We start from the raw sequence: 23,766 nt of genomic DNA, 5'->3' as shown, positions 1-23,766 counted from the left end.
TAGATAATGAGACAGATGTGAACAGTGAAGGGAGACTGACCAGCCCCCCAGCCCCACCCAGAGCACAGCGCCCTGCAGCCCAGACCTGTGGAGAGAGGGGTGCGTCACCTCAGCTGGACAGCTGTCTACTACCTGACGGGTCCCTCTCTCCCTGCTAAGAGGAGAATAAACTTCTCCTTGTGCCCAGAGATGTGGCATCTGCCAAGAGCCCCACAGCCCCCAGGGCGCTTCCAAAACGACAGCAAGGGAGATTTTCTGGGAACTGGGTCACCAACTACTTGGATATTTCAAACCTGGCAGGACACAGAGAAACCAGATCAAAGAGGCTGGAAACTACAGGAAGCTGCTGGTCCTTGGCATGGGAGACTGCTCAGGGACATGCTGTGGTCGGGAGTGGCTGCCTGTCCCCACTTGACCCTTACATCAAAAGAGACTGCCTCGGGGCCAGCCTGGTGGTGCAGGCGGTTAAGTGCGTGTGCTCCGCTGGGGCGGCCTGGGGTTCACAGGTTCGGAACCCGGGTGCGCACCGACGCACCGCTTGTTAAGCCATGCTGTGGCGGTGTCGGCATCCCGTACAAAGTGGAGGAAGATGGGCACGAATGTTAGCCCAGGGCCAGTCTTCCTCAGCAAAAAAACCAAAAAAAAAAAAAAGAGGAGGATTGGCAGATGTTAGCACAGGGCTGATCTCCTCACAAAAAAAAAAAGAGACCACCTCTGTCTCCGTCTTTCCTTTCTTCTTTCCTCTTTCTTGGCAGTTAAAACATTTGTCAACTAATATTTTATACATATACATATAGGATATATTACATATATAACATACGTTTTGTTATATACATGTAATTAAAAGCCACTGTTCCGCCCCACCCTTCCTACCCCCTATTCAATTCTCTACAGGCAATCACTTAACTTTTGTTTTCAGATTTATTTGAATAGGTAATACGGGCATGAGGTAAAAATTTCAAAGGTACCACCCAGCTCCTCTCCTCAAAGGCAACCACTCTTACCAATTTATTACATCTCCTTCCAGAGAAATGCTAAGCATATATCAGCATATAATATAAAGATCCTTGAAACATAAAACAGAAATGGTAACTTGCTACAGACACATTATGCACCTTCCTTTTTCACCTAACAATGCATCTCGAAGATCTTCCATATCAGTACCTACACAACTGCTTTATTATTTTAGGAGGCTGCACAATATCTCATTGTAAGGATGGATTGTAGTTGATTTAACCAGCTCCTACTGAGGGACATTGAGGTTGATGCCAACTTTTTGATATTACAGTGAAGCAGCAAAGAACCTTGTGCTTACGTCTTTCTGCACATGCATGCCTCTACCTGTAAGGATTCGGAGTCAAAAGGTATGTACTTTTGTAATTTTGATATCGACAAAGTGTCCTCCGAAGAGATTGTACTAACGTACTTGTCCCCCAACTTCATACCCTTGTCCCTTTCTCCACACCCTCCCCAATTCTCTTCAAACAAAAATCAACCTTTTTGATCTTCGCTATCTAATTGGTAAGGATGGTATCTCTGTACTTTTACATTTGGAACGTCTTATTAGGAGGCTGAATGTCTTCATATGCTTAGTTGGCATGGTAACCGCTTCTAGCCTTTGTAGCTATTTCTTCTAGTTGTTATTTCCATAGAGCTAAATTATATACTTATGTGACCAATCGTTGATTTATCAGCTTTAGACATTCTCTATTGATTTTTTTTTCTCTTTTTTCCCCCAAAGCCCCAGTAGATAGTTGTATGTCATAGCTGCACATCCTTCTAGTTGCTGTATGTGGGACGCGGCCTCAGCATGGCCGGAGAAGTGGTGCATTGGTGAGCGCCCGGGATCCGAACCCGGGCCGCCAGCAGCGGAGCGTGCACTTAACTGCTAAGCCACGGGCCGGCCCCTCTATTGATTTTGCCTCCAGTACATGAGGATTTGGCTCACTTACAGTATCTTTGCACAGTCTCTGTCTTTCTGCCCTTCCATTCTTCTTTTATTTATGAAAAGTATTACTGGTTTTCCATTTATGGTAGTGATATCTTTTCTTTTTAAATAGACTTTATTCTTTAGAGCAGTTTTAGATTCACAGTAAATTGAGCAGAAAGCACAGAGAGTTCCCATATACCCCTGCCCTCACACACGATCAGCCTCCCCCACTATCAACAGCCCCCGTCAGAGTGCGACATTGGTTACAATGATGAACCCACATGGACCCACATCATTATCACCCAGAGTCCACAGTTTATATTAAGGTTCACTCTTGGTGTTGTACATTCTGTGGGTTTTGACAGTGAGTAATGACACGTATCCACCATTAGAGTATCATACAGAATGGTCACTACCCTAAAGCTCCTCTGTGCTCTGCCTATTCATCCCTCCTTCCTCCCTAACTCTGGCAACCACTGATCTTTTTACTGTCTCTATGGTCTTGGCTTTTCCAGAATGTCATATAGTTGGAATCATATAGTATGTAGACTTTTCGGATTGGTTTCTTTCACTTAGTAACATGTGTTTAAATTTCTTTCATGTCTTTTCATGGTTTGATAGCTCATTTCTTTTTAGCGCTGAATAATATTCCATTGTCTGGACGTACCACAGTTTATACATTCACCTACTGAAGGACATCTTGAATGCTTCCAAGTTTTGGCGATTATAAATAAAGCTGCTATAAACGTTCATGTTCAGGTTTTTGAATGGACATGAGTTTTCAGCTCATTTGGATAAATAACTCATTTAGGTAAAGACCAAGGGGCATGATTGCTGGATCATATGGTAAGAGTGTATTTAATTTTGTAAGATACTGCCAGACTGTCTTCCAAAGGGGCTGTACCATTTTGCATTCCCACCCGCAATGTATGCGAGTTCCTTTGGCTCCATATCCTCACCAGCATTTGGTGTTGTGAAAGTTTTGGAAATTTCGGCCATTCTAATAGGTGAGTAGTGGTACCTCATTTTAACTTGCAATTTCCTAATGACATATGATGTTGAGCATCTTTTCACATGTTTTTTTTGCGATCTGTATATCTTCGGGGGGATGTCTGTTAGGTGTTTTACCCATTTTTAAGTCGTTTGTTTTCTGGGTGTTGAGTTTTAAGAATTCTTTGTAAACTTTGAATAACAGTCCTTTTTTCAGATGTGTCTTTTGCAAATATTTTCTCCAAGTCTGTGGCTTGTGATACAGTTTTTTAACAAATAAATTATTTTAAGTTTAAAACGCGAGTCCATTTAAAGATAAATATTCAGGAAATAATGGTCAAGGTGGTAAAGATACAGCAGAAAATGAAGGTGTATCCAAGGGACTCAGGTTTGGGCAATATTGATGCTGCGCCTAGAGCCTGGCACGCAGTCTGGTTTCCAGGCTCCATATATGGCAGTTATTATGGCTATTATTACTATTTTAATAATACTAGCCGCTATTGTTGGTATTATCGCTATTATAATTAGGGTATAGTGGCTATTACTGCTGTTCTTGCTATAACAATATACTACTGTGATCTATTATATTGCTTTGATGAACCTCTGTGTCGCCTGTCTCCCTGGAACGTGGGGGCAGCGGAGAACCCTGCGAAGTTGTTGCGCTTATTACCATTATTTTGATGTTTCACCGCCACGAGCAGTGCAAAGTTTGGATGGGACCAACGAAGGCGGGTATCAGTCCGTGACAGGTAGGAGGTGGGTCCGGGGAGGGGTCAGGCCGGGAGCCTCCGCCCAGCACCGGGCGGGCCGCGTAGGGTCGCTCCCCGTGGGCGTCCGGTCCCCGGCCGGAGCCCGGTCACGGCCCGGCGCGGCGCGGATCTCGGCGCTGGCGGTCGCCCTGGCCGCGGCGGCCGCGGCGTCCTGGGCTCGGGGGCCGCCAGGCGCTCTCCGGCCGGGTCAGGGCTGCGCCGCGCTGGGCCGCTGCTGCCCGGGCCGTGACCCGACCTGAGCCGCCCGCGGGCCGCCGCGCGGCTTCTGTGACCAGGCGTGCGGGGCGGGGCGGCACTGCTGCGAAGACTCCGCGCGGGCCTGCCCAGGCGCGGCCGCGGGAGCGCGAGGCGCGCGCGGAGGGGAGCGAGGCTCTGGGGGTGCGGAAGGAGGGAAGCCGCCCACGGACGGCGTTCTGGGCATCGAGGGGCGCGCGAGCCAAGGCGGGACGCGGCCGCGCAGGGCACGAGGGGGAAGAGCGGCTGTGGAGGTGCGCGCGGAGGAACATGCGCGCGGCATGGACGGGGGCGCGCGAGCCTCCGGGGACGGCATGGAGGCGGACGCGTGGAGAGTTGAGAGGTGTTTGGGAGGACGGGGTGCAAAGACTGCACGCGGGACTTGGAGGGCCGTGCGAGGGTGGCAGGGCTCGGGTGCGGCACGCAGGGCACCGAAGGGCAATGCGCGCGTTCGGGCACCAAGGGGTGCGAGACAGGAGGGGGCGAGCGCATGCGCTAAGGAGGGCGCCTGGGGCCTGAAGGGGTAGGAGGCAGGAGGGGGCGAGTGCGGTCAGAGGGGCTCGTGAAGCATCGAAGGCTGCGAGGGAGGAGAGGGCGCTTGGATTGGAGTTGGGTACCAGATTTAGCAAATAAAAATACAGGATGCCCGGTTAAACCTGAATTCCAGATAAACAACCAATAATTTTTTAGTAAAAGTATGTCCTAAATAGTGCGTGGACCAAACTTATATTGAAAATGATTAATTATTTTTCTGAAATTCAAATCTAACTGGGCGGCCTGTATTTTATCTGGCAACTCCAGCTGGGGGAAGGCCGTGGAGCCTGGAGGGGAGTGACGAGGAGTGGGCGCACGCGCTACATTGCGAGCGGGCGGTTCACAAGGCAAATGGAGAGAGTGTTGAGAAGCCAGAGAGCTTAGAGTGGAGCGATGCTGAGAAAACGGAGGGAGGACCGGGGCCGGGTGGTCCGGGAGGGGCGGAGGAACTGAGGTGGGGTCGAGCGGGGTGGGGAGCAGCTTAAGACTTGATCGGCGGGCGGAGGCAGAAGGGCCTGATCCAAATGCAGGTGACGCGCCCCCGGTGGTCCCCGTGCCGGCCGGGGCCGCCAGACCAGGGTCTAAGCATTCCCTAGAAATAGATCCCCAGCAGAGCGGTATCCATCGGGCTTTGAAATTAGGGGCTGCTTTTGTTGAGTCGCTGGTGGGGAAGACTCTGTCCTTTCTAAATCCCAGGAGTAAATTTTTCGAACCCGCTGGAGACAAAACTCTAAATTCTGTCACCTTGTCAAATGGATATGATCCAACTTTCCTTTGTTAGGAAGGAGAGTGACTGATTGGCCCTCTGTACCCTGAGACATCAGTGGGGTTCCTTCAGGAGTTTACATTTAAAAGAGAGGGCAACTTTCAAAAATTCACAATTGAAGGTACCCACCATTTATTGGTCACCTGCCTCCTCTATGCCCAGGAGCTGGGCTGGGTCCCCATCCAACTCTGGGGATCTGTGTGTGATAATGTCCCGGTTCAGCGGATGAGGACGGCTCCGCACAGAGGGGAGAGGGCTCTGGCCAGCCAAGGGGATCCAGCAGGTTTGAGAGCTGGGTCTGATCCGGTGTCTGCTACCTCCTTGCTGCTTCCCACGGGTTTGAGTGGCCAATGGTGGAAATTCAGGCAGCAGTGAGAGGAAAAAGTAATTTTGTGTGTGGTGTCTTCCCAAATCATAGCAAATGAAACTTCCCCAGGTTAGACTTGCAGAAGGACTGTCTTGGGAACACTTTTGTATTCTGCTTTCAGTACAGAGAGCACCTGCAGCCCTGGGGTCATACAGAGTGTGGGGCTGCACCCACAGGGGCTCCCCTCCCACAGCCCAGGAGTGGGGGCCCCAGGAAGGGGACCAGGCAGAAGGGAACAGTGATACTTTCCCAGGGTCTGAGGTCTGACCCTTGCCCACGGAATCACGCGATGTTATCAGCTCCCCAGCATTTTCCGTTGTATAAAGAGCTTCGGCTGGTGGGCCCAGGAGCCTCAAAGCATTCCTTCCCTCTTTGATTTGCTCCTTTGGGAAGGCATCAAAAAGTCAACAGGCCTAGAATCTGGTGTCTTGTCTGGGCTGGGTGGAGCCAAGGTCTTCTGAATAGACCAGAGAAAAGTTCACTTTTCTATCTCCCAGGGGAGAAGAGGGGACGTGGGGACCAGTTAGGAGGCAAGAGACGGAGAGAATGAGGATTTTCATGAATGATTTAGGAGATCAAGTTGACTGACTTCACTAATTGATTGTAGTGGAGGGAGGTATTGAGGATGATTGAAAAACTCCTAATATTTGCTGAGTACTTACCAAGTGCCAGGGAGGGACTGTTTTAAGTGCCTTATGTAAATTGTCTCCTTTAAGTCTCCTAACAATCCTATGGAATAGATAGTGTTATCATGCCCATTTACAGACGAGGAACTCAGGCACAGAGAGGTCGTGACCTGCTCAAAGTTGCACAGCCTTAAGCAGCAGATCTGGGGTTTGAACCCCAGCAATCTGGCCCCAGACCACAAAGATGTGTGGTTGCTCAAGGGTAGGAGGGGCTTAAGTGTTGGGAGAGGGAAGCTTGAGCCTCCAGGGGGAAGAGGAGCTCTTGACATCGCTCACCTTCAATTAAATTGCTGGCCACCTGCTGTGTGCCCAGCTGTGAAGGGTCAGGGCTGGAAAGATGGGCCTCTGGTGCCCCTCCAGCTTATAGTCTGTTTTTGGGAGACAGGGTAGCTGTGAAAGAAATAAACAATTTTTTTTGTGTGTGAGGAAGATCGGCCCTGAGCTAACATCTGTCAATCCTCCTCTTTTTTGCTGAGGAAGACTGGCCCTGGGCCAACATCAGTGCCCATCTTCCTCTACTTTATATGGGATGCCGCCACAGCATGGCTTGACAAGCGGTGCATTGGTGCGCGCCCGGAATCCGAACCCGCAAACCCCTGGCCACCGCAGCGGAGTGTGCGCACTTAACCGCTTGCGCCACCAGGCCGGCCCCGAAATAAACAATTTTAATCAGAGCAAGATGAGACTTGGAAATGATTTGGGAGGATGGGGTGGAGGCAGGGAGAGGGTGGGGCTGGAGTGACTAGTAAGGCCTTAAAGGATGGACATCATTCCTTCACATTTTTCAAGTTCTTTACTGAACATTTTCATGTATTTTATACTCTTTAATTCTCACTTCAACCCTGAAAGAATCAATGTCCTCATTTATGCACTTATATATTCATTATACTGGTCAGTACTCTTAGGGTTGTGGCACAGCTCATATTGACTTAAGCTAACAAGGGAATTTATTATCTCAAGTAACCGAAAAACAATCCATGAATTCTTGCTTCGGGCATGGCTGGATCCAGGGACTCCAATGATGTCATCAGGACTCTTTGTCCGCCTTTCAGCTCTGCTTGTGTTAGCTTCATTCTCAGGCATGCTGTCACCAAGCGGTGGCAAAGATAGTACTCAGTAGCTCCAAACCGGCATCCCTAGTGGAAAGAGAACATCCTTTTCCCAGTTGTTCCAGCCAAAATCCTAGGGCTGGTTCTCATAGACCCATGTTGGGTCACATGCTTATCCATGATCCAATCAATCACTGAGCCTAGGGAGAAGGATTATGTCAATTGGCCATGTCTGGGTCACATGTCCTCTCCCAAGAATGAGAAGGTGAGGTCAACCCTATACAAACCACTTGGACTGAGAATGGGGAGGGTTGGTTCCTCAAAAGAAAACTGAGATGGTGTTACCAGAAGATGGGGGTAAGGAGGCTGGGAGGGCAGAAATGACAGCTACTCTGTACTGAGCTGTGGGAGACCATGTGTTTCAGGGAACTTGAAGTTAAAGCATGCTGAGACATTAAATAGGAGGAGGAGGGAGGGAGTGAATGGGGATGTTTTGCAGGAACTCTTAGATTTTTAGCCACTAGGCTTGGGGGTCTCTATGATCCACTATGGAAAAAAACCTTTTGTGAACCACCTCAATAGGAGACGGGAACCACTAAAGGATTTCAGGTGGCAGGCCAGAAGTGCATTCCAGAAAAATCCTTTTGGTAGACAGTGAGCAGGGTGGACGGTCAGGGGGCTGGGCAGTGAGGTTCAGAGAAGAAGGTGGGGTTCGGATGGTCCAGAAAGGCATTACCCGGTGAGCCTGGGCCTGTCGGAGTGGGGGCAGAGAGATCCAAGGGGACTGCAGGAAATTCGGTCTGGCCCCAGCAGGCTCAGCTGGCATGATGTTATCTGGGTCTCCAGGGCTGGGTGAGCAACCCTAACCGCCCTCCCCCCGGCTCTTTTCAGCTACACTGATAAGCTAGAATTTCCCCTTTTCTCACCAAAGGGTGGAATGGCTTTTGTTTTGAGAAACACCGCCATCTAGTGGTACCTTTTTATTTTTTATAATTTTATTTATTTATTTTCCCCCGAAACCCCAGTAGATAGTTGTATGTCATAGCTGCACATCCTTCTAGTTGCTGTATGTGGGACGCGGCCTCAGCATGGCCGGAGAAGCAGTGCGTCCGTGCGCGCCCGGGATCTGAACCTGGGCCGCCAGCAGCGGAGTGCGCGCATAACGGCTAAGCCATGGGGCTGGCCCCTAGTGGTACCTTTTTGCAACACCAGCCTGTGGTCATATTTCCTTTGTTGTTGCTAAGGCAAGATTTGCTCCTACAGTATTCACGGGCTCGTTCCTTACAGGGTCCCTGTGTGCCACGCACTGTCCTCGGCGCTGGGATTCAGCAGGGAACAAGGATGCTGCCTCCATGGAGCTGCATTACAGCGGAGGAGGCTGACAAGGTGTGAATAATCACATGAATGTACCGAGGTCGTGACCCTAGGCATAGGTGAGGTGTGATGACAGTTCCCTGGGGGTGTCACGTGCGCATGCTGCCTGGTGACTTCACAGATGTGGGATGACATGGAAAGAATACATGTAGGGCTGGCATCTGCCTAGTTTTCTGCAAAATCTCTCACCTGCCTGGCCGGGCAGGCAGGGGTCGCATGGGACTTTGGTGCGTCCCCTTGGTCCAGCCGCCCAGCCAGTGCCCGAATCTGGTCTGCAGTCTCCCTGCCAGGTTGTCCAGCTGCTCTGCGAACACTTCCAATGACCAAAACTCATTTCTTCTAGAGCTTCTTCTACCGTGGATTATCCTCTCTCGCCTGGACAACTGCGGTAGCTGTCTTGTTGGTCTCACTGCGTCCCAGGGGTGGGGTCTCACCCCCACCCAGCAGCCAGGGAAGTCCTTTTACAACCTTAACTGTGTTCCTCTCACTCCTCTGCTCGGAACCCAGCAGTGGCTTTTCTTAATGCTTAGGATAAAATCCAGACTCCTTGCAGGAGTCCTCAAAGCCCTGTGTGCTGTCACATCCCCTCCCTCTCTGTCATCACCTCCTGCCACTTTCCTTCCTGCTTGTTATGCTGCAACCACACTGGCCTCCTCGCTGTCCCTCCAGCATCCAACCTTGACCCTGCCTCAGGGCCTTTGCACTGCCTGTTCCCTCTGCCTGGAACACTTTACCCCCAGATACGTACACAGCTCCCTCCTTCCCCTCCTCTGAGGGCCTTTGACCCCTCCATCTAAATAGTTTCTTATCATCCCACCCCTGACGATCTTATTTTGCTTTGTTTTTTCTCGGAGCATGAATCACTGGTTGAAATTACATCATATATTGTATTGTTTATTGTCTCTTTCCCCCACGGAGTGTCAGCTCTTCGAGAGCAGGGGCTTTGTCTGCTTTGCTCCTGTGTGTTCCTGGCACCCGGCCCAGTGCTTGGCACACAGTAGGCCCTAAATTGTTGAATGAACGCATCAAGACCCCTGTTGTCTTGAGCATTTAGGATCTGCTCAGTGCTTCGCATTCGTCATTGCGCCAATCCTGGGAGATTGCAGTTTTTCTGACTCCAACACCTTGGCTCGACTCAGATATTCCGCCCCCTTAAGCCTCACTTGCCTCCTCTGTGAGATGGATTTGACAATAGCGGGAATACATATAGGAGTCGGGGTCCTGGGGAGTGACAGATGGTATGCCCAGAGGGGTTGAATGGAAGAGAATTTGATGAGGGCTCTATTCACAAGGGTGGGGGCAGGGGTACAGGAGGAAACGGTGTTATTGGAGCCTGGTGAGAGTAGGGTCCATGGCTGAGGGTCCCCCCACCCAGGAGCGAGGCTGAGCTGCAGGGGGGCGAGGGAGCAGTAAACACCTGGGCTGCTCTCTCCTCCCTGCGGTGCTCCCCACTGGCTCCACTCACTGGCAGCCAGGGGGCCGGGGAGCCTCTGTGATGCACAGGCTTCCCGGAGGGCACAGGGCTAAGAGGGATCCAGGAAGACACAGCCTCCTAAGGGTGTTGTGAGGATGACATGCAGTTGTGTATGGACTTGCCTGGTCCAGCACCAGTGACATAACTGGTGTCATTATTAGGTGGGTGATGGAAGCAATCGATGATTGTGAGGCTGTCGTACCTTGTTTCCTGCCCCCCACCGCCCTTCCTTCCTCTGAGCATTTCAGCTCTGCTGAGAGTTGAGATCTAGGCAAGGAGTATGTGACTTCCAGAGGTGCTGGAAGCGATGCTGTTGTTTTCACAACACGATAACCTCATTCCCTCAGCTCAAGGATGCACACTTTTTTTCACATGTTCACCTTGCTGAACTAGGACATGTCTCATAGCTGGGAGTGCTTTTCACGAGGACAGACCAGTCTTGTTCCCATGGTGTCTCCTGGCTCACAGTAGACGCCTGGTAAATATCTGGAATGAGTGAATCAATTCTGACTGTAGTAGCCGCCTTGTGTGTGCACGAGCGTGTGTGTGTGTGTGTGTGTGTCACTGTCAAGGCTTGCTGGCATATCCGTAGACGTTCTCTCCCTGGAGAAGTCCACAGATTCCGTGTTTCAGCCAGACGGCCCTCCCTGTCTGGTTTGATCCAGTCCTGGTCTGGGACTGTGGGTGGATGAAGAGGCCACATCATTAGAAGAGACCTGCTCATCGGGCCCCTGACTGTGGCAAGCACGTGGAGCATCTCAAGGATGCGGACCCCCAGCACTTTCCTTCTTTTATTGTGATGGAATATTTCAGACGTGCTCCAATGGAGAGAGAATAATATACGAAACTCTCCTGAAAAGCTAAGAAACAAGCCTGACCAATGCTGTTGGAGCTTCTGTGTTCTCCCCCAGGCACCTGCCTTCCCTCTCTCCTCAGCGGTAACCTCTGTGTTGAGTTTGGCATTTTTAATTCCCATGCATTTATGTATATAAATATACACAATCGAGTCTCATGATTCACGGTAGTTATGTTCTGTAAAATTGCCACGAACACTGAATTGATGAATACTGAACCATTGCCTCCAGGGGAAATATGTACATAGATTATAATCTTAAATCCTAAAAACAACTCATTCTGGTAGAGTCCATTTTATTTATTTTACAAAAGAGAAAAACGAGGTCCAGAATTAAGTGACCAGCACTAACAGATGCCAGAGTTGGGATTCAGACCCCATCCAACTGGCCCCAGAGCCAGAGCTTCCTGCGTGACACCACACAGCTGCCTGCCGCTCCGTCCAAGAAGGCAGATCGCGGCCTTGTTTGACCTCAGCTGTGAGCGTGCCCTTTGGGTGACTCAAAATTTTTACTGTTCTGTGCGTGTCTGTGAATGACTGCAAAGAGCCTCAAGTATTGATTTTGGCGTTACAAATAAATTTTAGCAAATAGACGAATTCGCAAATACAGAATCCGCAAATAGTGAGGATTGACTCATAAATATATACTTAGTATGTGTATGTATATATGTTTAGGTATATATATAGTATCATATATATATGTATATATAATACCTGTATGAATTCTTAGACACAATATAGCACTGTTTTGCAGGTTTTAAAACTGTATATAAATAGTATTACACCAGAAATAGCTTCTGCAAGAGGCTTTTTTCCACCCCACGTTGTTGTTGGGGTAGCTGTGGTCCATTTCACTGCTGTAGAGGAATAGCTAGTGTTTGTTGAGAGCTTGCTCTGTGCCAGGAGCAAATGCTTTATATGTCACGTCTGGTTGAATCCTCAAGGCCACCCCATCAGGTGAATACTGTTCTTATTCCCATTTGACAGAGGAAGAAACTGAGGCACAGAGAGGTGAAATCAGTTGCCATTAGTGCTCAGAAGTGTTTGTTGAAGGGATGAGTGATGGAAACAACCTAAATGATCATCAGTAGGGTGATGGATAAATAAAACGTGGAATTCTAAGTTTAGATACGCGTATAAACAGTCATCATAGAGAAACTTTCAAGGAAGGCATGGACTCAAGTTTGCGAGTGTTCTAGCTCTCACTGTGGTGTTTTGGGGGGTTTGCCTTGTGGGGAAGGTGAAGACCTGGCTGCTAGCCAGCCAAACTCTGTAGAAGTTGCCCTTGGAGACGCCCCCTTCTCTTCCAGCGGTCTCCTGCATCGTGGCAGAGTGGAGTGGCTGGAGTCGCTGTGCCAAGCCCTGCCAGGTCTCTTACCGCGTCCACCAGAGGCATGTCCTGCAGGATCCGAGGAACGGGGGTGCTCCCTGCCCCCCGCTGGAAGAGCGGGCTGGCTGCGTGGAGTACTGGAGCTGCCAGGGAGTGGAGTGCCAACAGTCCTTGCGTGAGTTGGGGTGGCCCGGGGGGGCCGCTGTCAGTGGGAACAGCCTGGCTGGACTGCAAGGCCCTCCACAAGTTCCTGGGTGGGGTCTGAGTTTGGGATGGGACTCTGCTTTCCTTTGCTCTGATCCCCTCTCCTCACCTTGTGAATGAGGTAAGAAGCTCTGACTTCCGCTAGGCATCTCCGTGTCTTCTTTCTGCTCATCTCCCAGTGTGAATCTGTCCCATCTGAATGCAGAGGATGGGAGCCCACCTTAAACTGACCAGAGCAAAAATATGTGGCTCATGTAACTAAAGTTCCAGGGGCTGCATTCAGGCATGGGTGGATCCAGGGGCTCAAGCAATGTTGACAGGAATCTCTCAGCTCTGTTTACCTCTGAGTTGGCCTCATTCTCAGGGAGGCTCATGCCCTGTAATGGTCTTTGATAGCTCCAGGCTTCCCTCCAACCAGCCTAGCAGCTGGAAGAAAAGCCCTCTTTCCCCGTAGTTTCAGCAAATGTGCTAGGGTGAAGTCTCATTGGCTTGACCTGGGTCATGTGTTTGCTGCTGAACCAATCAGTATGGAATGCTCTGATTGGCCGAGCCTGGGGCAGGTGCTCCCTTTGAATCTGGGGCGGGAGGGGCAGGGTGAACCCTGTCTGAATGAGAGTAGGGGAGGGGTGTTCTCCAAAGGAAAATTGGGGAGAATGGGTGCAGGGCGGGCAAAACAACAGAGGTCCACTGGATTGCACACCCCGACAAAGGGATTTTATATCACTACAAAAAATAGGTGATGCCCGTTTTACAGCTGAAGAAATACACCTACAGAATGAAATGGTTTTCCAGAAGGGATAGAAGAGCGGGCAGCAGGATTAAATTGTCCCCTTCCCATCTCTCCCCATGCCACAGCCCGGCGGGGTGGGTAGATCATTCTGCAACACAAATCTGACCACGGTGCCACCCTCCTGATTAATTTCTCCGGTAGCTGCCCAGAGCCCCCGGGTAACCCAAACTCCTCATCATGGTCTCTTAGCTCCCTGAGCCTGGCTCCTGCCTCCTGTGACCTCATCTCCTTCCTCCTTCTGCCTGTGTTTTAGAGGATCATTCTGACTGTGGGGATGGCTGATGAAAGGGGTCAGAGGGCAGCAGGGAGACCACGGAAGAGGTGACTGCAGCCGTGCAGGCGAGAGAGGATGGTGGCTAGACCAGGTGGCGGCAATGGGGTGATGAAGTAGCAATGCCTAAAATCCTTCTCTCTCTCCCCTGCCGCCTGCATCTAACCTTGTCTGGTTTGTCATTTCCTGCATAGATGTCAGTTTTCCCCAGGAAGATTTTCCTGACTGCCCTACTATGTGCCAAGCTCTTTGCCACATTACTGGACTCTGTGAGGCCGATGTTCCTATTCTCATTTTACGGAAGGGGAAACCAAGGTTCAGGAAAGCAAAAACTTGCCCAAGATACATGGCTCACTGTATACTTATTTAGCTCTGACCATAACTCTATGATATAGGTTCTAGTATTTTCCCCATTTTGGTGAGGAGGAGGCTGAGGCTCAGAGAGGTGCAGTAACTTGGCCAACCAAGATCACTCAGCTATAAGAGGGAGATCTGGGACTAGAACCTGGGCTTCTCTGGGACTCTCCTCACTGCTGTAGACTGCACCAAAAGAAGCCCTATGGGTGTTAGAAGAGAGGAGGGAAGGGGAATTGTGGATTAAGTGTGTATGGCAAAGACCAAGCCTGGTCTCTACAGCAGCAGCAGGGAGAGGGGCCTGGGATGCCCTGGTGGGCCCTCCTCTCGGTCACAAGCATTAGGTCAATACCCAGCCTTTGACTCAGCCCCCTCGCTCAGGGAATGGGGATAGGTAGGGACTTCTTTTGGCTTTTAAATTTTCCTCTGGAATCACCGGCCTCTCGTGGTCTGATTCTCAATTCTCTTCCTTTGTCTGTTCTAGGAAGGAAGAGACTTGGAAGCTGGCCCAAGAAAATAATTTTATTAATTCATTTATCCATCCATCCCTCCGTGCCTCCTTTCTTCTATCCTTATGTCTTCCCACCATTCATTCATCCATCTGTCTGTCCACTTTTCCATTCATCTGTTTTTTATCTCTTCATCTATCCATCCGCCTGTCGTCTCTCCATCCATCCTTCCTTCCATTCGTCATCTCTTCTATCTATCATTTCTCTGTCTCTCCTTTTTTCCATCTTCCCATCTTCCGTTTATTTACCCATCGTCCATCCATTCTTTGTTTCTTTCTTCTGTAATTTTAGCCATCCATCCGTCCATCCATTCAGTTATTAACTTTCATCTGTTCTTTTTTACTCATTCACTCGTTCATTCATCAAAATCATTCATCTGAAAAATTTTTATTGAGACGTACTGTGCTAGGCCCTGAGTCTCAGGAGAGAACTCTGATCCTGCCTCCAGCACGCATAAAGGGTCCTAGTGGGGACCACTACCCAGTTACAAGACCCCACAGTCTCCTTAGGGCTGCTGTGTAGATGACCCGGACACCAGGAATACCTAACCCTGCTTCCTGGGGTGTCATTGCCTGAGGGGTGCTGGGCTACCTAACTCTGTTTTCTCCTTGGCCCACAGTCCCTGCTCTGATAACCACAGGCAGCTACGGGAAAGAGCGGAAAAAGCGAGGTGTCCCCAAGGAGCAGGAGACGGTAGGGTAAGTTGAAGCAAGTGAACCCAAAGTCCAACTACAATTTGTGAACATTTTTCTTTAGATTAAACTTTCATCATGTCTCTCTCTCACTTTGATAGCTTTGGTATCTCCCCTTTTCTTGTCCTGTTACATTTGTGAGCTCATTAACATGGATTTTGAATTCTTTAATAATTGGTCTCCATTCAACTTCATTCATTCACTCAACATTTATGGAATGCCCATTATATGACAGGCACCATGCTAGGCCTTGGGGCTACAGCAAGGAATAAAAAGACAGAAATACTTGTCCTCATGGACTGGACAGTCTAGTTGGAGGAAACAGACAATAAACAAATAAATAGCATGTCAGAGGATGCCAAGTGCTATGGAGAAAAAAAAGCAGGGAAGAGGGTGGGGGTGCCAGGGACATCCTCACTGAGAAGGTGACATTTGAACTAAGATCTGGAGGAGGCTGTCTGAGGGAACAGCATGTCTGGAAGAGGGACCAGCAAGTGCAAAGGCTCTGAGGCAGGGCATGCCTGGTGTGTTCAAGGATTAGCAAGACCTTGTGTGGCTGGAGTGTAGGGAGAGTGAGAGAGTAAGAAATAAGGCTGGAAATATATTGAGAGGGGGATGTCAGACCTCACAGCGCCTATCGGCTGTGGTGGGAAGTGGGGCACTTTCTCTGCATGAGATGGGAGTCATGGGAGGGTTTTGAGCGGAGGAGTGTCATGATCTGACTTAGGTTTTCACAGGACCCCTTTGGATGTTGTTTGGAGAATGGATTGCAGAGAGGCAAGGACGGAATCAGGGGGACCAATGGGGAGGCTCCTGCAACAGTCTGGGCGAGAGGCGAAGGTGGTTTGGACCTGAGTGGGAGCCCTGCACCTTGTGAGGGTGAATTGCAGGGACTGCAGTCAGACCAGTGTGTTTTTCCTGGTGGGGATGAGGTCAACCTTCCAGCACAGTGAGTGGCACATGGCAGCTACTCAATAAATATCAGTTGAAAGAATTAGGTCTGAACTAAGGCAGTGGCAATGCAGATGGAGAGGAGAGCTACATTCGTGAGGATTCCTTTCATTGCAAGTGACAGCAACTCGGCTCAAACTGGCTCCAGTGAAAAGAATGATTGGTTTACGTCACTGAGAAGGAAGATCTGAAACAGAATTACTGCAAGCATGGCTGAAGCCAAGAGGTCACAGCATGTTGTTGCTTCTTGCTCTCATTCTCTGTCTCTCCCCGTATATTGGCGTCATTCTCAGGCAGCCTCTCTCGCTACAGCGGCCAAGACGACCACCAGCGGCCCCGCGTCCTCCCGGCTTAGCAGCTCCAGCGGAAGCAGCCCTTCCCCAGTCTCCGAGTGTCAGTTCTGGGAGAGCCCCTCATTGGTTCCGCTTGGAGCCCAGGCCCATCCCTGAACCAATCACTGCGGCGGGAGGATGGGAACCCTGATGGGTCGGCTTCGATTATCTGCCCGCTCTAGTGGCAGGTGTAGGCAGCCAGGACCAGGTGCCCTGATTGATTGCCTCTCCAGGACCACACAGGGTGAAGGCAAGGGTTCCCCAAATGAACCACCAAAAGGGGAAGAAAAAGCGCACAGGGAAGTTTTTCACAGGCCTCCGGTAAGGGACGGGTTCCTGAGGAGTTCTGAGGGCAGCTCAGAGAGAAGGGGCTGGGAACAGGTTTGGGGCTGTCCTAGAAGAAAACCATCTACTCCTTAGGCCTCCCAGCAGCTGCCGCCCCAGAGCCCAGCCCCACGCAGTCACCCTGAGTCCCTGACCAGCCGCGTCTCCTCCAGCAGGGGGCGCCCGTTCACTGCGACTTGTAGGAAATTTAGGTAGGAGTAAAATTTTGGCAAATTCGGTCTTACTAAAGATAGCCCAGAATGGGGGGCTTCCCTCTGAAGTAATTCTCGTGGCGAATCTTCTCCACAACACAGGATCTTTTATGAAATGCAGAGGAGTGCTTATTGAGGCTTTTGGGGTTTAAGTGGTTCATTTAGGCACCACCACTTATTAGCTGTGTGACTCTGGGCAAGTTCTCTCTCTGATCCTCAGTTTCCTAATCTGTAAACTGGGGCCACATCTACCTCGCAGCCTTTCCCTTGTCCACTGGACCAAATGATTCACTCAGCCAATTTTTATTGAGCCAGGTAGTATTCTAGTACCCAACGGTGAACAGAACAAAAAAATTCCTGTGTTTGTGGAGGCTGACCTTCTAGTGGGGAGACGCATGAGAAGTAACCTGTGTCGTCTTTAGGATATGGTGCTTAGGAGAGGGCCTGACACATGGGACTCCTTCATGAGATTAACTTTAAAAAGCAGCAGCCGAGGGGCCGGCCCTGTGGCCTAGTGGTTAAGTTCAGTGTGCTCTACTTCGGTGGTCTGGGTTTGGATCCCGGGCATGGACCTACACTACTTGTCAGTGACCATGCTGTGGCAGCGGCCCACTTACAAACTAGAGGAAGATTGGCCACAGATGTTAGCTCAGGGCCAATCTTCCTCAGCAAAAAAAAAAAAAAAAAAAGCAAAGCAGGAGCAGAGTCTCTAGTTGTATGCAGCCTGTTGATGCAGATTGGGTTTCCCGAAAGGGTTCTATATCAGGGAGAAATAGTACCAACCTGGACGTACATAGGGCTAGGTGCACAGCGGGTGCTCCATAAATGCTCACAAGTGTGTGCAGTGGTGTCTCCCTGTGCGGCTGCAGGTACTGTGTCCAGTTCCGGCTGGGGCCCATTCCAGGGAGCTGCCAGCAGGTGAGGGCGTCCCATACCCAGTGGACAAGGTATCTGACCCAGGGCCACACGGTTTGTGTGAGGTGTGAGTGGCCTGCCCAGGACGCCAGGAGCTGGCGCTGCTACGGGGACGGCGGTGGGGCCGAAGGGTAAGCAGTGGGACTTGGGTGTGGGGAGGTGTGACTTAGAGCCTGGGGCTTTCCTGCTGCCTGAGAGAGGAAGGTGCTGCTGGAGCGAGAGGCTGCTCCCTGGTCAGGGCCGGGCCCTGGAAGGTCCTGGTCCCAGTGTCCGAGGAGGGGCAGCTCCTGCCACTCCCAGCTGTGTGACCAGGGGCAATCTCATAACCTCTCTGAACCCCAATTTCCTCATCTGAAAATGCAGATAATAAGAGAACCTCCTCATGGGGCAGTGGTGAAGGTTAAGCGAGATCATGCAAGTCGAGGACTTAGCATAGCTCCTGGCATCCAGAAAGGCTCAAGAGAAGGGAGCTGGTATTATCATTGAATCCTCACAATTCCCTTACAAGCCGAGTTTGGTTGCCCTCATTTTATAGACGGGGAAACTGAGGCTCAGAGAGGCAGTGTGACTTAGTCAAGTCACACAGCAGGATTTGGCCCAGATTTGGCTTACATCAGCCCCCTAGACTCAGAAAGCACTTAGCATACCAATTATAATAGTAGCTAACATTTATTGAGTGCTTACTATGTACCAGGCATTATTCTAAGTTCTTTGTATTCATTCATTCATTCATTCACTAAATATTTGTTGAGCACTTACTCTCAAGCATGTGCCAGGTGATGTTTTGGGTACTGGGGAGAGGCGGTGAACAAAGCAGATGTGGTCCCTGCCCTTATGGAGAGGACCTTCTGCTGTGAGGAGACCGACATTAGGCAAGTAAATCTGTAATTCATCAGACAGGAGGTAAGTGTCAGGGAAAGAAAGCAGACGAGGGGTAAGTTCTTGGGGTTATTGTTTTTCAAGGAAGGTGACACTAAGGAGGTGACATTTGATTAGAGATCTGAAGGAAATGAGGGAAGGAGCCATGTGGATGTCTGGGGGAAGGGCATTCCAGGCAGAGGGAACAGCAAGTGCAAAGGCCCTGAGGTGGGAGCGTGCTGCCATTGCGGCCAGAGTGGAGCAAGTGTGGAAGGAGGTGAGGACACATTAGCACACAGTATGCCATCGAAACATTCCAAGAACCCTAAGTGGGTACTTTTAGGATCCTTGCTTTCCAGATGAGGAGACTAAGACACAAAGCGTTGCCCAAGGTCACACATCTAGCAAGTGGCAGAAACAGAATTTGAACCTAAGCCGCTCAGACCCCTGAGCCAAGCTCTGAAGACTAGTCTAGACTGTTTCCCACCGACGGTGCTTTCCCGTTGCAGGGATTATACTGTTGGAATGAGAGCTCTCTCTGGGGTCTCTCCAGGGAGTTCTTCTCACATCTCCAAAGGTGTTAATTTCCTTCCTTTTAAAATTGAGCAGGCCCGCTCACTGCAAACCTAGAGCCGATGCCAGGTGGGTGTTAGGACAGATGTATCTGAGCAAGAGGCATCGGAACTGCCAAGATCCAGGTTCAAACCCCACCCCTGGGCCTTACTAGCTGTGTGACTCTGGGCACGCCCTCCACCTGACCCTGATAGTCCCCACCAATGGGATTGTGGGGAAGGATTCCGAGCTCTTTGCGTAGCACCTGGCTCTCGTAGATGCTCAGTAGTGAAAGCTGCTATTGTCATGTCTAACCTCTAAAATGGGTATGATAATACATACTTTGTGAAAATGAGACATAATGGATGTGATGAACCTGGCATGTAGTAGGTGCCCGAGAAATAAATGGCAGACAATATTATCACACTCTAGGGAGGCCCTGACTGTCCACCCCCAACCTCTCTCCCACTTACCTGTCCTAGACCTGAGATTCTACCATTAGAGATTCATTCTTTGGTCTAGACGCTCACTTCTTAGAGCCTCAGTGTATACATCCATCTTTGGATAAGCCTTTCCAGCCCTAAGACTCTGATTAATCCCACATTTCTCTTTTTGGATGCAAATACTCCGGGATGAAGAACGTGGCACTTTGGTGAGGCTGAGATGAGAGTCGCAGGAACCCCTGCCTCCACCGGGTTTGGGCAGGAACGGAAAGTAGAGCAGGGCTATGCCAGAGAGAGGCATCGCCCTGCTCCCACCCTACCCGGGCCAGCTCACAGGACAGGTGATGGAAGGTCTGATCGGGGCATGAGCTTACCAGGCAGCACCGGGCAGACGAGGAGGATCAAAGCGAGGATGGCGACGAGCTGTCAGCTGGATTCTTTCCGTGGGCAGCTGGCAAGGGCGGGCCTACAAAGGGCCCGGACCTGGGGAGGGATTAGCGTGTCGTATGTGTCAGTTGGGGATTTTAGGAGCGTTTGTTTAGCTTGAGAAGTGTCTCTGAGTTTGGGACAAGCAGAAAGAACACCTGCCATAGTCACGCACCTACTGTGTGCTGGGCGCCAAGTAGGGGCTTTACATGTGAGTTCTCATTCAGGCCTCACAAGCTTAGAACAGGGCCTGGCACGTGATAGGCACTCACTCAGTGTTGTTACTGTTATTATTTTGCATTTTTTAAAGATTCGAGTTATACCTACAGAGAATTGGCTAAAACATATATGAGCAGGTTAACAAACGTTTGGAAAGGAGACACACCTGGATAGTCACACCCAGAGAAGGAGCAGAACCTGACCAGCCCCTCTGTCCTCCCCACAGGCCCCCCTACCACAGCCCCCCCATAAAGGAAACCACCGTCCTGACTTCCACGGTGACCCAGTGTCCAGTTTCCCTACAGCTTTGCTCACCTCCGTGTAGGTCCCTGGGCGCTATAGCTTACTTTTGCTTTTTTTCAAATGTTGCATAAATGAAATCGTGCAAGATGTGCACTTTGGAATCCGACTTCTTTTGCTCCTCGTGAAGTTTGCAAGGTCCCTCCATGTGGCTGCCTTAGATCGTGCGTTCTTGTTGCTGAAACGGTTAGCCATTAGTATCGTGATCATTTCTATTTTCTCTGCACACTGCGTCTCATAGAACCCTCCTGACACTTTAGAGAGGCGGAGATTATGGATATTTCTGCTTTCTATTGAGGAGATAGTGGCTGCTAGGAGCTGGGTGGTGAACTGATGTCAGACCCTGTGCTCTTAACCATTGTACTGTGTTGCTTCAACCGAGGAGGAAAAGGGGCACAGGGAGGTTAAGCAACTAGCCCGGTTTGCCCAGCAAGGATGTAAGAGCGCGGCCCCTAATTGTTGAGTCTGGATGGCCGCGTGTGACCCCTGGGGTCGGCGCGCTGCGGGCAGCTGGGGGCAACTTCTCCGTCAGGCACCTCTCCATCTCCGCCAGGAGACACAGGGCCCAGTGCCCACACACTTTTAGGGCCCATGAAAATTTTTAAATTTTGATTTCTTTTAAAATCAGAAGAAAAAAAGATATAATGATGAAGATTGAATAATGAATCCAGCCTGGATTATATTTGTCCTTATACAATGCGGTCGTAAACTATGAATTAAAGTATTTTTGGCGCGGGGGAAGGGGCCCACCAAGGCTGCCGTCCCTGGAGCCCAGGAGAGCCCCGGTGGGACTGGGCTGGCCCCTTCTTTCGCAGGAGCCAGCTCGGGCCCTGGGCGAGGCTGGGGCCGCTCCGGGGCTGCTCCTGCCCCGAGGTCCACAGCCTCGTCGTCATCTAGCGGCCGCGGGCCCTGACTGTGCAGAACCCCGCTCTCCAGAGCCTCCCTGGCTGGCGGAGAGAAGCCGAGGGCTCGGGATCCCGCAGGACGAGGGCGTGGGGAGAAGTCTGCAAATGTGAGACGGAAGGAACAAGCGTCGTCCTTACGTTGACACTGAAAATAGCTTTGCATTTCCGCTGGGTGCCAGCTGAGTCACAGCCTCACTGACAATCCCTCTAGTTCAGGGCTCCCCACATGTCATCTCCTGAACCTTCTTGTCGCTTTTGCTCTGTTCTCCTTATCTGTGCACTTCCTTTCTTTTGACTCTCCACTCCCTCCCTTTTTTCACTTAAATAAATCTATTTTAAAAGGAAGCTTATACTTAAATATTTGTGTTTAAAGAGGAAACGTTTTATAACAACTAGAAATCAAAATAAATAATAGTAAATATTTATTAACTACCTACAGTGTGCCAAGTACTATCCCAGCCCTTTAGACATATTGACTGATTGGGTCCCGAGTTAAGTGCGGTTATTATTCCCATCTTACATGTGAGGACGTTGAGGCGCAGAGAAGTTAAGCCACTTGCCTGAGGTCACACAGCTAGTGAGGGCAGAGCTACATCTACTGCTAAGATTCCCTGCACTAGTACATGAGCTCCATGAGGGCAGAGTTTTGGTCTGCCTTGTTCCCTGCCGTGTCCCCTATGCCTAGAACATGCAGTAATGCTCAATAAATATTTGTTGAATGAATAAATGAATGACTAGATGAACGATCAGCTGCCGTGATTAGAAGGCAATCAGAAAAATGAATACAATGGAAACCAAGCGAGTCTGGCTAAGGAGCTGAGCACGAAGCCTGCTCTCTCCTTGTTCAGACAAGAAATTAGCACACGTTGGAGAGAGAATACGGACATGCTCGTGTCTAATGGAGACTTGCTCTTTGATAAATTAGAAGAATGACAAGAGATTTGAAAGGGGGTGAATTTTTTTCTCCTGGGAGTCAATTGTTATTAATATATTTTTTAACACCTTTATTGAGATAAAATTCACACACCATACCATTCACTCATTTAAAGTATACCCTTCTGTCCTTTTTGGTATGTTCACAGGATTTTATAACCACACCAAGGTCTAATTTTAAAACATTTTTTGTCCCCCCTAAAAGAAATGTGATACCCATTAGCAGTTACTCCCTACTCGTCAGGACCCCTCCAACCCTAAGCAACCATGAATCTACTTTCTGTTTCTATGGGTTTTCCATTCTGCACATTTCATATAAATGGAATCTTAACAAATGATCTTTTGTATCTGGCTTCTTTCACTTAGCATAATGTTTTCAAGATTCATCCATCTTGTAGCAAGTGTCAGTACTGGAATCAATCATTTAATGCCACATCCTGGGTTTGTGTAAAACCATCTCACATGTGGCCTCACTTCGGGAAGCACCGCTGTGATGGATAGAGAATTCGGGGGGAGTTGTGGCTCACTCCCTGTCCTTGCTCGGAGTGTGCCGGCCCAGCTTTCCTGTGTTTGGACCCAGGAGCTCCCAGGATGGAGTTGGGGGATGGGAGGGGTGGTTGTATCTTTCAGATGTCCTTGGGGCTGGGCGGGAACTGGCCCACATGTTGCTGTTACTCAATCCTCCTTCCTAAATCAGGACTCTGGGTGCTCCTGGGAAGCACTGTCTGTTCCTGCTCCCCGGGAGTGTGGATGAGTCACCGGGCAAGCATTTCGGCAGCACCTGTGTGTGCCGGTCTGGGGTAAGGAGCCGGGGCAGCGGAGGGGAGAGAGGTGCAGACCGACCAGGAGGCCAGCAAGAGGGCTGCCCGACTCACCTCCCAGGTTCCCTGGAAGCCAGCTTTTCCTGCTTCTGCCCCTGCGCTTGTTTTGGCCAGAGGAGGCCATTTTATGTGGAAGTCACTTTAGGTTTAGCTCTGTCTTCCCCAGCAGACTGTCAGTGCCTGAATTGCACAGGATCCATCGTATATACTTTTTGGAGTTCCTCGTAGCTACCATTTTTTCAACCCCTAAATAGTGATGCCTGTTTTAATCCCCTCGAGGACTCTGGAAGGCAGGTGATCTTTTCCCCATTGACAGAAGAGGAAACTGAGGCTCAGGAAAGTCAAGTGACTTGAACAAGTTCTCCTGATTAGGAAATGCTGGAGCTGGGGTTTGAACT

The 23,766-nt window shown here is 50.1% G+C and overlaps 1 protein-coding gene across 1 annotated transcript; it reads left to right on the top strand.

Moving 5' to 3' along the window:
- The first annotated feature begins 3,253 nt into the window (after positions 1–3,253).
- LOC106801800 (uncharacterized) lies at positions 3,254–21,813 on the top strand. Its single transcript, XM_087444857.1, is given in 8 exon segments — positions 3,254–3,308; positions 3,622–4,017; positions 12,338–12,532; positions 15,105–15,183; positions 17,866–18,042; positions 20,636–20,687; positions 21,525–21,695; positions 21,697–21,813. Coding segments are annotated over 8 exon segments (1,242 nt in total).
- Positions 21,814–23,766: the final 1,953 nt, after the last annotated feature.

Source organism: Ceratotherium simum, chromosome 21 (genome assembly GCF_057802395.1).
Source record: "Ceratotherium simum simum isolate JZ-2026a chromosome 21, ASM5780239v1, whole genome shotgun sequence".
NCBI classification, from domain to species: Eukaryota; Metazoa; Chordata; class Mammalia; order Perissodactyla; family Rhinocerotidae; genus Ceratotherium; species Ceratotherium simum.
The sequence above is the reverse complement of the archived record's forward strand: the minus strand, read 5'-3'. Positions and strand labels throughout refer to the sequence as shown.